Source organism: Trachymyrmex cornetzi, unplaced genomic scaffold (genome assembly GCF_001594075.2).
Source record: "Trachymyrmex cornetzi isolate Tcor2-1 unplaced genomic scaffold, Tcor1.1 scaffold99, whole genome shotgun sequence".
Taxonomy (NCBI): Eukaryota; Metazoa; Arthropoda; class Insecta; order Hymenoptera; family Formicidae; genus Trachymyrmex; species Trachymyrmex cornetzi.
The window spans coordinates 2,648,479-2,661,433 of NW_017300343.1; the positions used below are offsets into that span (position 1 = coordinate 2,648,479).

The 12,955-nt window shown below is 38.4% G+C and overlaps 2 protein-coding genes across 2 annotated transcripts in view; one reads left to right on the forward strand and one right to left on the reverse strand.

Annotated features, from left to right (window-relative positions):
- Positions 1-1,536: 1,536 nt before the first annotated feature.
- Positions 1,537-12,955, forward strand: part of LOC108770185 (ELAV-like protein 3) — a 44,396-nt gene continuing 32,977 nt past the window's right edge. Inside the window, exon 1 of the mRNA XM_018521603.1 lies at positions 1,537-2,124. The gene's annotated coding sequence lies outside the window, so the exon portion shown is untranslated. The remainder of the gene's footprint in view (positions 2,125-12,955) is intronic.
- Positions 3,193-10,311, reverse strand: LOC108770186 (cytosolic carboxypeptidase 6). The gene is made up of 7 exons (XM_018521614.1): positions 10,267-10,311; positions 6,590-6,954; positions 5,391-5,824; positions 5,033-5,236; positions 4,661-4,884; positions 4,252-4,447; positions 3,193-3,567 (listed from the first exon to the last, which is right to left on the reverse strand). The coding sequence occupies exons 1-7, from the start codon at positions 10,280-10,282 to the stop codon at positions 3,249-3,251; spliced, it is 1,758 nt and encodes a 585-aa protein (XP_018377116.1). The 5' UTR covers positions 10,283-10,311; the 3' UTR covers positions 3,193-3,248.

Genomic DNA, 12,955 nt, shown 5'->3' on the forward strand with positions numbered 1-12,955 from the left:
TAAATTTAATTAGCGTGAATGATCTCGTTCATTTTATTAACAGCTTTGTGCTAAAAATATGAAGATAGCATTATCTTGCAGTAAATAAGATGATCACCCTGAGGATAACGAAGTTGATGCTTGGAGCTTAGAGTTCTTAGATCTAGAAAAAGATCCATTAAGAGAGAGAAAAACAGTTCAGTTTTTTTCTTTCTTTTAATGGATATTTGTTCTTCCTACCGTTTCCATTTTCTAGAGGTATTTTCTTTCTTATTTTTTTATTCTTATATTTCGATATATAGAGAGATAACTTATAAAAAGAAAACTTATATTTATTGCAGACTTAGACTCTGATTTTTTTTCGATGAATCTCTTCATATATATGTAATAATTATTTCATTGGGATTATTTAAAAAACGGGGTACTCCACACAATTTTAAATCTGAAGAATCAATTCAATAGAATAGATCCATTAATTATCCTTCACGTTTAATAGCTTGACGTTGGAAATCATTCAATATGCCATTCAGCGTCTTATATGAAGCGAAAATTGTCATGTTTCTATTTAGAACAGGAATGGAATAGAGTGGAAATATTGCGATTTATGGTACGTCCCATTTGCAAAATTTTTACTTTTTAATGCGAAACAAAATTAAAAGCGTCGCGTAAGCGTGATGCGATTAATCGACAATTTCAACAGTAAGATCTCTCGGGAGGGCAATAAAACGTCGAATTTTGACAAGAAAGAAAACGGAAGAAGCTCAAGTCGGCCGGTTTCTTGGCAACATTTCCGTGGCGGTGGATAAAAGAAATTGGGGAAACGAGGCGCCGACAATGTATAATCTAATATCGAAGCGTAGATAAAAGCTTGGATTAAAAGCTGGAATTAAATCATTTCGGCCCTAGCGAATCCAGCGCGATATTAATCCACTGGCGCGCGTACACGTCGACTCCGTTGCACAGATCCATCCCCCTCAGGCTTTCTGCACCCCCCTCTGTCTTCCCCTCGCTGCCCGTACCGCCCGGGTTCGCGGAGGTTAGTCGCTTCTCCTGGGGAACCGTCCAAGAGCTGTGCTGTAGCGATAGGGTGCATGGGGGTTGCAACCCCGCGCACTGAACGAGGGACGAACGAGAGGCCGGGAGGAAGGGGGGAAGGGGAGGGGGAGCACGGCCGTGTAAGGGCGGTTTCACTGCTGCGCAACCGGCACGACGCAGACGTCAGTCGTTATATACCTGGTTCAACGACCACCGCCCTGCTCTCGTCCAACCCCGAAGTGCTCGGCCCGGCTCGAGGGGGATGCACGGAGCGGCACGGAGGGGAGGAAAACGCACTCGTGACGGGGAGGGTGAGAACGGGGGCGGCGAGAACCGAGGATGCAGGGCAAGCGGAGCGGTAGCGACACCGACGGTGGTTGGGCAGAGAAGAGGCCGATGAGGGTTACGACAAACGGCGCGGCGCGGCGGGGAAGGAACGTTGAGGGGATCGTCGGGGGGGAAGGGTCTCGCGACTCTCGCGAGCCCGTCGGAGCGGCCCACGGGCCAGTTCCGTCTCGAGCCCAGGGGTAGAAGAGCTACTGGCCGCTTGTCTGCTCCCTTCTTTCGCTATAGTTTCATTTCTTTCCGTTTTAGTTCCTCTTCAGTTCCGATTGATTGACATGTACACGTATAATATATAACCGCAAATATATCGGCACACATACTCACACATATACACATACACACGCATATATATATATATATATATGTATATATATAATATATAAATACACACATACATACAATCGGAAACGCACACGCACACCTTAGTCACGCAGGGACACCGACCCGCTCTCTCACGCACAACTATCTCACGTACAATCGTACACCCACACGTATACACGCACACGGTAAATTCGTTTGTTCGTTGTTCGTGGTTGAATTCGCAAGCACGATTAGTATACCGACTCTTCCGTCGCCGTTTGTCGTCGTCGTACGTTAAATGCACGGACACACCCGCGCCCAGTCTCCGAGTATCCTTAGGTCCGTATCCAGCCAGGTGTAAACGGGCCATCGCGTAGTACCTGCGTCTTCTGTCCATCCAATGCGCGCGTGCCTCGAGCGCGGGTTCGTTGAGTTTTAGGAAACGTAATTGTCGCATTCTCTCAGGTACGTGCAATCACTGTCGATCCTCGTTGTTGGCGGAGGCGCCACGACTCTTCCCGAAATGCATCTGGAGCGTATGGTCGATCACCACGTGTGATTGTGTTCGGTGTGCTTATCAGAGATCAAGAAATACAGAGTGTTCCCAAGAAACCAGAAAGTCTTGTGTATTGATCGATTACGACCATCTCTCCTAATTATAACTTGTTAAATCAGTTCTAAAAAATTGAAGAATTTTCTAAATTAAGGAATTATTGATTAGACACTAATGATGTTTTCTTTTTGTTCCATTCGTCTTACAACTGACACGAATTATCTGATACGAGATTGTATTAAAAGTTTTTATAATTTTAGTATAATCTAAAATCTAATAATTTTCATAATTTTATGTGTGACACAAATTTCATCGTACAGAGTTTACGTAAAGTTCTAGATGCAATTCGGAAATGGTATTAATAATGTGACAGCATGCTGTATTTGTTTTATTTAATGTTTAATAATTGTAATATATTTTTATCATTATTATTAATATATTTATCTTTGAATGTAATAGTTATAATATCATATATGTAATACTGACAACAATATTATAAACAATTATAAGAAATGCAACAAGTATGTATATATTATATATATTAGAAGTTGGAAACATGCAATGTGAGATAAAGATTAATTAGAGATTATTTTTCTTTTCGAGAAAAGAAGCGAGAATGATGTAAGAGAATATAAAATATTGATATTTGAAAGAATGATTATTGCATAACATGAGGAATATTGTACGCATTGATGTTGTTGAATTACTCGATGTAAAAGAAGCGGAAGTTTCTTAATAACGAACACTAGCATTAACAATTGGCTAAAAGGCAGCATCCGAAATGCATTCTCCGCATTTCTTTTCTCGTCGACAAGTCTTCTATTTCCGTCGCCAGAAGTAGTGCGAATCGATGCGATGGTTCATCTATTCGACCACCTACATTCATGTGAACCAATATTGCTTAATGTTGTCACGAAGGCAATTTCCGTCTCGTATACAGAAAATAATAATGGCATACCGTGACATTTGATTTTCGTGTCCTTGGAGACGTTGGAGGATCGCGAAGGATCTCCCCTTAATCGAGACGAGACAATCGCTACCTGCGCGACTTGACGACCTTCTTGTATGGGACCGTAGGTCTGTTCTTGTTGGCTGCGAGCTCCAAACCGCCCCGCGTCAGCTGATTGAAATCGATAATGGTGAGCCGCGGCTCGGCGGGTCGCCCCGTCAGGGTCTGCACTCTGTCGAGCGGTGCCCCGGGGCTCCGGAACCTGTGGCTCGGGCTTTTGCACCCGCCGCCGACGCCCGTTCCAGTTTCACTCGCGATTCCGGTTCCGGGCTGTTGTCCCATCCGCGTACTACTCATCGATCGGTAACGAGCGCTCGGGAGCTGCTCAGGTTTCTCCCGGAAGTACCTGACGATTTGACCCGAGATTAGCCGAGTTTAATTTACCTCGGTAAATAATATGCATCGTTCTGTCCTGAGTTCTAAACTAACGTTTTACGTTTTCAAGAGGATCTTCGTGTCTAGGGAACTCTTTAGTTTAGTAGAACTACCTCTGTTGATCTTATCTTATTTTATTAAAGTAGTTGATCCCCACGCGGAAAGTTTGTCCATACTCGAAAGAGCGGATTATTGATCAATATTGAAATGACATTCTTTTTAATTTTATATTTAACCCTCAACTACAGCAATGAATCATTTGGACAAAGCGAAAATTTTTGGGCAATCCCTGTAAGCACACAATATTCCTAGAATGTTACTTGAATATTATTTACTCTTTTTAATATTCATATAATATTCTAAGAATATTGTGTCTTGTAGAGATTGAACAATCTATACAATTGGTATGATAAAGTTCTAAATTGTAAGTAAAAAGCTTTGAGCCTTCATCTTCCAATCGTGAAAGTTTACTTGCATTTTGTACTTGAAACACGACACTTTAGAACTTAGGTGTAGTTTCCATATCTATAATACTTGAGAGTTAATAAGTATAAATTAATCCATGTTAAAAGTCTCCATGATAAAAGTCTGGGACATTTCGAGTGATCGATGCATCTATATGCGAAAGAAATGCGAAAGAAATGAAAATAATTACTCGTAGATGCTGGCAAGATGCAAGGTTGCCGGAGTTCGGACTGTTCTTGGTCTGGGCTCCCTTGGAAGACGATGTCTCTGCCGAGATTGACGCGCTCGTCTGCTCGATGGCTGATCGGGAAGCCCCGACGGGATAAGTCCAGTGAGCTTGTAATATTCTAGAAAAACGCGTGCCAGATTGCGACCCAGTCTGTAATCTGGATTCGACTCCAACCGTTAAGGGTTCAACTTTCTCTTGATTGAATCTAAATCTACATTCAAATTTTGACGCATGTATAATTAATAATATTGAAATTCTTAACAAGATTTCAACAATTTTAATTTTGGTATTTACATAGCAATATTAATTTTAGCGTGAGGAGAGAGATTTTATGTTATAACGGTGTGATTAGTATGATCACGAAGGATACATCCTTCTTCCGTGTACGGCATTATACCCGGTATTCCCTTTTTGTTGTAACCGTACATGGAAACCTCGATACTGTAGCAATTGACATGTTCCTTTAGGATAGAACATAGATAACGGCGGGCAGTTCCGGCTTTGTTGTGGTCTTGATTGTACATAGTGTTGCCCAGTTCATAGTCCTCCGCGTGCTGAGCTAACAATTTCGGCAGGACAATGTGCCTCTCGTACCTGAGGGGCTGGCAGCCATGAGTCAGATTAGGTTACAAGCGCGATTAACGTTAGATTCCTATTCTTTCGCTTCACGATAAAGTAGTCCGCTTCTTTCGGATTTCGCTTAACGGAATATTTAAGATTATTTGAAATTAATTAGAGTTACCTGTAGACATCTTCGTATGTATTTCCGTAGACGAAGACGCCCGTGGCATTGGTGTGAGCGTGTAAATCCAGCACGCAATCCAACGGTGTCTGTGCGTTTTTATCGAGCGACTTTAGCATCGCTCTAGTCGCGAGTAAGGTAGGGTGAATCCATTCGGAGATGCAGTTCCAAGATCGATTCAGATCTAATCCCATCACGGTAGATCTTAGCGTGTAAAATGATTGAACATTATTTTCTCATTTACGATGAGAAGAACGTTCGCGGAAACAGCAAACTTATTTATTCGATTTTCAATTCGAGTTTTTGTTTGCCACCAGTTTATTGAAGTACGTCTATATTAATTTCTTCCCGTTCTCACCTGTAATTTCCGAGAAAGGCACCGTCGGGGTTCAGCATCGGCACTATCTTGAAGATCACATATTCCCTTAGAACTTGAGCGATAGGATGCGCACTGACTAAGAAGTCCATCAAACCCTGACACACGAAGGAAGACGGTGACTCACCCGGGTGAACTCTAGCGAGGACGACGACCACTTTTCTAGGTCGTTCCACGTCTTCGAGGTCGGAAGTTATAGTCACGAGCTCTACATTCCTCTTTTGGATCGACTCAGCCAACGTCTCTCGCTTCGTGTACAATAATCTACTGCACAAGTTGTCGAGATGCATCATGTAACGCGTGTACGAGTATGGATACGTTAGAGTGAATTGGTAAATATCGTCTTCACGGTCGAACGCAAAAGCGAAGCTCAGTACATAGTGATTTTGATGCTGCGCAGATCTGTAATAGAATACCTATAACATCGAGAGGAAACGAATCAGCGTTTCTATTACTTTAATGAAATTGATAAAAATATTTGAAAAATATTAATGAAATTGAAAAATATAAACAAATTAATAACGCAAACTATAAAGTAAATATCAAGATAGACTTCTTTAATTACTAGTAAAAAGGTGATTTATGTCAAAATCATATTTTGATGATAATATATCACATCATTTTATGACGATATTGATTGATCAAATTTAGCTGTCAGCTATACGTAGGCAACGTGATAATCATCAAACGACTTACGATGCTGATAATTCTAATTTAAAAGACTACTGCTTGATGGAGTAATTGGATATTGGAAGAACCCTGGCACAGTTTTTCTAGATTTAACACGAAGATACTTCTAATAAATTGAAATGTCTGCGTCAATCATGCGATAGATACAATTGATTAGATTTGCTAGATCGATATACATACATTTGCAAATTGAAATTGCAAATTTAGGATAGTGAATTAAATAATCGGCACAAAATATTTTTCTAAAATTACTTTTCTATTAGTTTCTAACAAATTTAATAATTTTTACCGAAGAAGATTCAAACATTATTCTTCGTCATAATTCTTCGTTTGAAGCTATAAATATATTATGCAATAATGCGTGTAATTAAAAATTCATAAATTACCAAAGACATAGGATTTAAATAAAAATAGAAATAGTCATTGACTTTCGACGAAAATAGTCATTTATAGATTTTTCAAAACGCAGTATTTCGAAAATAGTCACTCACCTGTTCTCGTGGTATCCTCTGCCATTTCGGTCTAGTACTGCTCTTCACTAACGGCGTCATCCCCTGTCGAAAGAGATTAGCGCTCTTAGAGATGTTTACGATGTTGAAGATCACTCGTTGATCTGCCTTCACGTTGTCTACGGTGAAGTTAAACCACAGGCGTAGTCTGGGACCACAAGTGTCAGGTCTAATAAAGAGGTCGTATTCGAATTCAGAGATCAAGTCCACTCTGCCGAGATTGCCGGTTTCAAAGGTCGCATCAAAGCAAATATGTCCCTTCTTAGCTTTACCGCTGTGGCCAGGTGGTCGCATCACCAATTTGTTTACGTTGCCCAGACCACCCTCGGCATCACTATCTTCACTCTCTGCAAGCAGCGATCCAATAAAATGATTAAACAAGAAAGATAAACATTTTTTAAATATAGCGATGTGCTAGATTTTACAATCGTGATAATTCCACTCTATAAGAGAAAAAAAAAGATAACGTTGCCAATATTGTTTCACGATCGTTTCGTGATTTTTAAATAATTTGACGTATAGCGCGATGAAATATTGGTTATTTATGTGAGTCGTCAAGTGGAACGATGAGGGATGTCCGACCGGCGCGCTGATAAAGACTGGTGTGCTCCAAGGGGTCTCGTCCCTCGCAAGAGAAGACCATGACTTGTCAAATGACACGGAACGATCTATCGACAAAGCGACATTATCGGGCACTATCGGTAAACGACTGTGTCTTCTGAACGATCTGACGAGAGAGCAAACATAGAGCAAACGACCTATCGGACGGAAGACAATGAGAGACTGACGGCTTTGTGAAACTGGCTCTACATCGTGGAACGTGTTACCGCCTACGTGATAAGAACAGAACCTCGCGATTTTGCTGTACGCTCGTGTCCGCCTTCGTGGAATCTCGCCTGATTCGCAATCTCGCGTGAACGAGTCCGTGCAAGAGAAATGGGAATCGGCTCGTGGCGAGAACTCGCGTGGCTGTCAGGCGTCAAAGATCTCGTACGTACGATCTCTAAACAGTCTGATTTCTCCCTCGCCCACATCGAAATTCAGGCTAAACCGAGAAAACTCGTTTGCGGTCACGAGATCCGAGCTCATTCGGGGCAAGCTCGGAAGTCAACTTTGCTCTCTGATTGATTCGATTCAACAGATGTTGAGATTAGAGCGGAGTGTGATTGAGAGGCCTGACGAAAGTCGTGATAGTTCTACACGAATTACGAAGTTGACGGTCGAGATATAATGATGCTTAGGTCATCCTTTATCTAGAAGTCGATTAACTGTGAGTAATATATATTCTGAGAATCGTTACGCTCACCTACCATATATATTTTTTGTTATATATACGATTTATCGAATGAAATTTTCATTAGAGAATTACACAAGACTTTTTTCTTTTTTACTTCATTGAACTCTTTTTTTTACTTCATTGTATAATTATTTGCTAGACATTTATTGATTTTTTAATCGACTATATTAAAATAATAAAAAAAGTTATATTATAAAATTCTTTTTCCAACCACAATTCAATTAAATTATTTACACAAACCAGCTAGAAATTAATTTTCCAACAAAAGATGTCGTAGATCAACTATATAAGAATATATGATTACATATTATGATTATATATGTTGATAATATTATCGTTGGAAGTAAAGACAGTAAAATTATAAAGAATATTTTTATGGTTCGGGAAAAAGATATGTATTTTGTAAAAATAAAAATTATAAAAAAATTGATGATGATTCAAGATGCTTCAATTATATTTTATACAAGATAAAGTTCTATTAAACCGGTTTTTATCAAGTTTTTCATGGAAAAATCTTGTCCTTATCACAATTCATTTGATATAGCAATAGTTACAGATCTAAATCCAGATCACTCGATATCTATTTCTATCGCATCCGCTACTCGACGACGCAAATGTCGCATTTTATGGCTCTAAAGACACTACAGACCTCCGCTGTATAGAAGAAAGGTATACTAACTTTACATCAAGATACGTATAGTTGGATCCATCAATGATTCAACGCGCGGAAACAAAAGAGTTGCACTTTGTCTTTTCAAGAAACGTTGAATGTCTTGTCTAGCCATTGTCTATCTATAGTAACACATATGGTGTTCGAACTAACGTAAAATATCGATTATTTGTAATATTTTAGAATAAAGTTTAATTTAACTAATGCCTATGATTAACTAAATAGATATCGATTAATATTTTAAATAATTTAATGCTTTATAGAATAATAAACTTTAATAACTAAAATTATATGTTTATCAATAGTTTATCTGGATCTATTTAATTACATTAATGATTACTGTGACTCAAATTTATACTATAACATTTATAATTGAAATTAGAATGTTATTTATACTATAACATTTATAATTGAATTAGAATGTTATTTATCGTTACATTCTTGTATTTGAGAGATTAAATGATACTTTTAATAAATAAATTCTCTATTTTATCTAAGATATTACAAATTTTAAATTAATTACTCTATTTATATAATACTCATTATTTATTCATTTGAAAAACTATCACATAAATTATGTTTTTGTTAACAGTAATGTAACATTAGCTTAGGGATTTTTTTAATTTTCGGAAGTAAACGACTATTTACACATTTCACTGTGATTACGTTGAAGAAATATTGCGAAATTCTTGGAACGGAAAATTGAATAGCGACGAGAATGGCGCCCGGAAAGTGCAATTAAAAGTGAAAAAAATAAAAAGCTTGGAAAACGGCGAAGAAATGAAAGAATAAGAGAGAAAAAGAAAGAAAATCGTGGAATAATATGTATACATCGGCAAACTCATGTTAAACTTTCCACAATTTCTGTTATACGTTTGGAAAAAATAACGACCATTTCTTACACTCCGTCCTTTAATTGCTGCCGCAATAATGTTGTTGTGAGGTGGGGAGTTGAAATCAATAAGACGTTGGAAATACTCACAGATTGTTAAATTATTTTACATTACTAAAATATACAACTTACTTTTTGTGACAATAAAAATAACCATTGCAATCATGAACTTTAATAAATAATTAATTGCAAGAAAAAAAAGTAATAACTTAAATTTTCTGAATAAGATCAGGCATTATCGTTTTCTCAGAAATATCAGTAATAATCAATAACTAATTTCAAATGATCAATGTCACGAAGTAGAGAAAAAAAAATAATAAGAGAAAAACATCTTTTGTGCTCAAGCGGAAATTGACTTCGCGATACAATTCCACACACCCTCAAATCACATGCATACTTTATCAGCAAGCAAAGCGCGTTCAATTAACTAACTTCCATGTTTGCGATTTCGCGTGCGCGAAGCGGTTCGAAAAAGCCGTCAATTGTTACGTCTTTAGAACTACCTCGATCATTTCAGCCAAGTGATTGACAACCTGTGTTGGTGTTCGCCTACGTCTCCCGGGTGGAGTTTCGAGCTAGTGCGAGATGGGAAATGTCAGGGTGCAATCAGCAAGCGCGTGATGATCCTCGCGTGACCCCTCGTAAAGTGGATTCGATCGATTTGACGGATCGCGAGCGAGATCCATCGAGAACGTGTGCGGACGCGTGACAGGTCGGCGATAGCGCGTGCAGTCACGAATGAGTCCCGCGAGCCCCGCTTTGAAGGCAACGTATAAAGAGCATGCATGTATAATACATACCGGTATCCTCGGACATGACGGCGAGACACGACGAGACTTGTTCCGAACTGGACCATGCGAACAGCGACTTTGCTCACTGGGCGACACCGTCGCCGAGTCCATCCTGGTTTCCTTGGTTTGTTGAATCGATATGCAATATGCGTCTCGAGCAACGCGGTTATCTTGCACCGCAAACTGTTTCAGATAGGTCGGTAGATGACACGAACTTGTTTACAGGAATAAATAAAAATACTTATCTCCGAGGTCTCTCTCTCTACTTTGGAACGAATTGAACTTGCGGTGCAATGACCTTTTTTATTTATAGCATATGCTGATGTATATTTTTGAATTCTATTCATCTGTAAAATGGAATTCTTTTGTTACGAATAATTTGAGAGCGCAAACGATCTGAATATCTAAAGGGCGATGTTCTTAATTTACTGTCAGCCTTGTGTTTTAAACGAAAACTGTATTTGACATCCGAGTCTTGTGTAGGCGTGTAGACTTATCGCGTGACCATTGTTACCTGATTCTCTATGTAACTATGATAAATTTTTCGAATCGATAACACAATAACTAGAAATTAATTCTCCAAAATAAGAATTGTTCTTGTAATTGTTCTTGTAATTGTTCTTTATACTGTCCAATTGTAGAATTAATTAGATCGTTACTCAACACTGAAAATTAAAATTTTACGTAGTCGTTAAACAGATGCTAGTTAGCAGCGAGTTACGTTATTTCCAACGAGATTCCGAGGATCATTTATTTTCCCTGTTATTTCACTAGTTGGCGTACTTATGTAATTCCTCGAAAGAAGAAACAAGCGAGAAGGGTGGATACGTAATTGTATTGCACTCTCGTAAGAAACGTAATACATTTGAAATTTTTTGAATTTCGTATTATGTTCTGAATATATCAGGCTTCAATATTGGAAGAAAAGTGATATAGTTGAATTCAAATAGAAAATAGAAAAGAATTGAAAATGAGAGAAATTATACAAATTAAAATAGGAGTAATTTTTAGCGATTTTTATAATATAATGTTATTAATAAATTAATATCTACATTATTTTTAAAACTTGAAATTTGAAACAAGCAATTTGTTACTTATATTTAATACCGTCGTAATTTTAAAATACAATTTCCTTTTCTTTTTCCTGAATAATTTAACACTTTTTTACTTGCGTCACTTTTCTTGTGGAGATGTGATCTCTGAAACACGTATGCAGTCTTATTCTTAGATCCGCGCAATGCTTAATGTATCCTATAAACGCGCATGCAACATGGCCGATAAGGTGTGCGATGATATCTACCCTCGGCTAAATTGCGCTTTAGAATGATAACTCGAGATTGGAGAAAAGGGAGGAAGAAGGAGGACGTGGGCAGACGAGTAGTCTCAAGACGACATTTCCACAATTTTCACGAGCAAAATGACGACTTGGCCACTTATCTGTTCTTTTGTCATCGCCTTACAATGAATTTTAAGATCGATATAGGGTAAATGAATCGAGACGCGCGGCGAATGCCACGTATAAAGCAAGTTCTCTAAAATTTTTAGAATAAAAGCTCACTCTGAAGAGTGAAATCTCATTCTTCAAGATTGAAAATTGAGCCACTCCTTTTCTAAACTGGCTCAATTTTCACTCTTTAGAGTGAAATTCCACTCCAAAGAATTTAGAGAGGGTACAACTTATATGAGAATAATATATATAATGGTCTGTTGCCGATATTGATATAATTTTAATACATCGATCATGATGAAGAATGGATGTCTTAAATAAATGATTGATACTAATCATATAACAATGATAAAATAATATATTGCACTCTGCGATATCAAGTAAAGTAATCGGATCCTATTATATGACTTATCTAAGCTTTATGATTTTTTTTCTAATTTTTTGCTGGATCCAAAATTAAAAACTGGTGAAGATTCAAAAGAATATTTTTAAAAAATATGATATTTTCAAATATTTACATGATTGTAGTGAAGATTTTAAGAAAAAGTAGCTTTTAGGTCATATTGGGACACACTTCATAAAAATATAACATTGAATTACTTTATCTTCCATTTTTCTAATATTTTTTTTTTACGAAAAAGAAAAGAATATCTACTTAGGTTGGGTACTTATTCACAAACAAGTAGAGTATATTGAGATAACCGGACCTTGTACTGGACCGTACAAGATCCGGTTATCTCATTCATATAACGTTCCCCTACTTTGTTCTTTGTTCTCGATTTCCTTACAAAACTAAATAGTCGCAAAAATCGAAGCAGGCTACGACGCAACGAATTTTCAAAGATAGGATGCAAATTAAATGATACAAAGAGGAGTGAAAAGACTAAAAGACGGATGGGGAATAATTCTGTATAAACGTCGCGCTGCAGGATCCGGTAAACCAATTTCCCTCCGATCTCGGAGGATATTTTTCTGGATGTCGGTTAGTGGTGGTGGTGGTAGTAGTAGTGACGGTAGTTGGTGGTGGCGCGCGTTCCCTGGTGAATGCCCTCCTCCCCCGGGCTTTGGCTGGGACCTCCGGATGAAACCCCCCTTTTGGCCGTCTCTCCGCATCCTGTTCCGCACCCCTTCCACTACTCTGTGGGAGTACTGGGTGCGCAAAACGAGTGGGAAGAGGGACGAGCGTGGAACTGCACGAGAGAGAGTGAATGACTGCGAGAACGCGGAGAGATCGATATTCGAAAGACCCCC

Coding starts and splice junctions, on each gene's coding strand:
- LOC108770186 (XM_018521614.1), bottom strand. Junction 4,885..5,032: donor ACATACGAAGATGTCTACAG/GTAACTCTAATT, acceptor CCAGCCCCTCAG/GTACGAGAGGCACATTGTCC. Junction 4,448..4,660: donor GCCGTACACGGAAGAAGGAT/GTATCCTTCGTG, acceptor AGTCGAATCCAG/ATTACAGACTGGGTCGCAAT.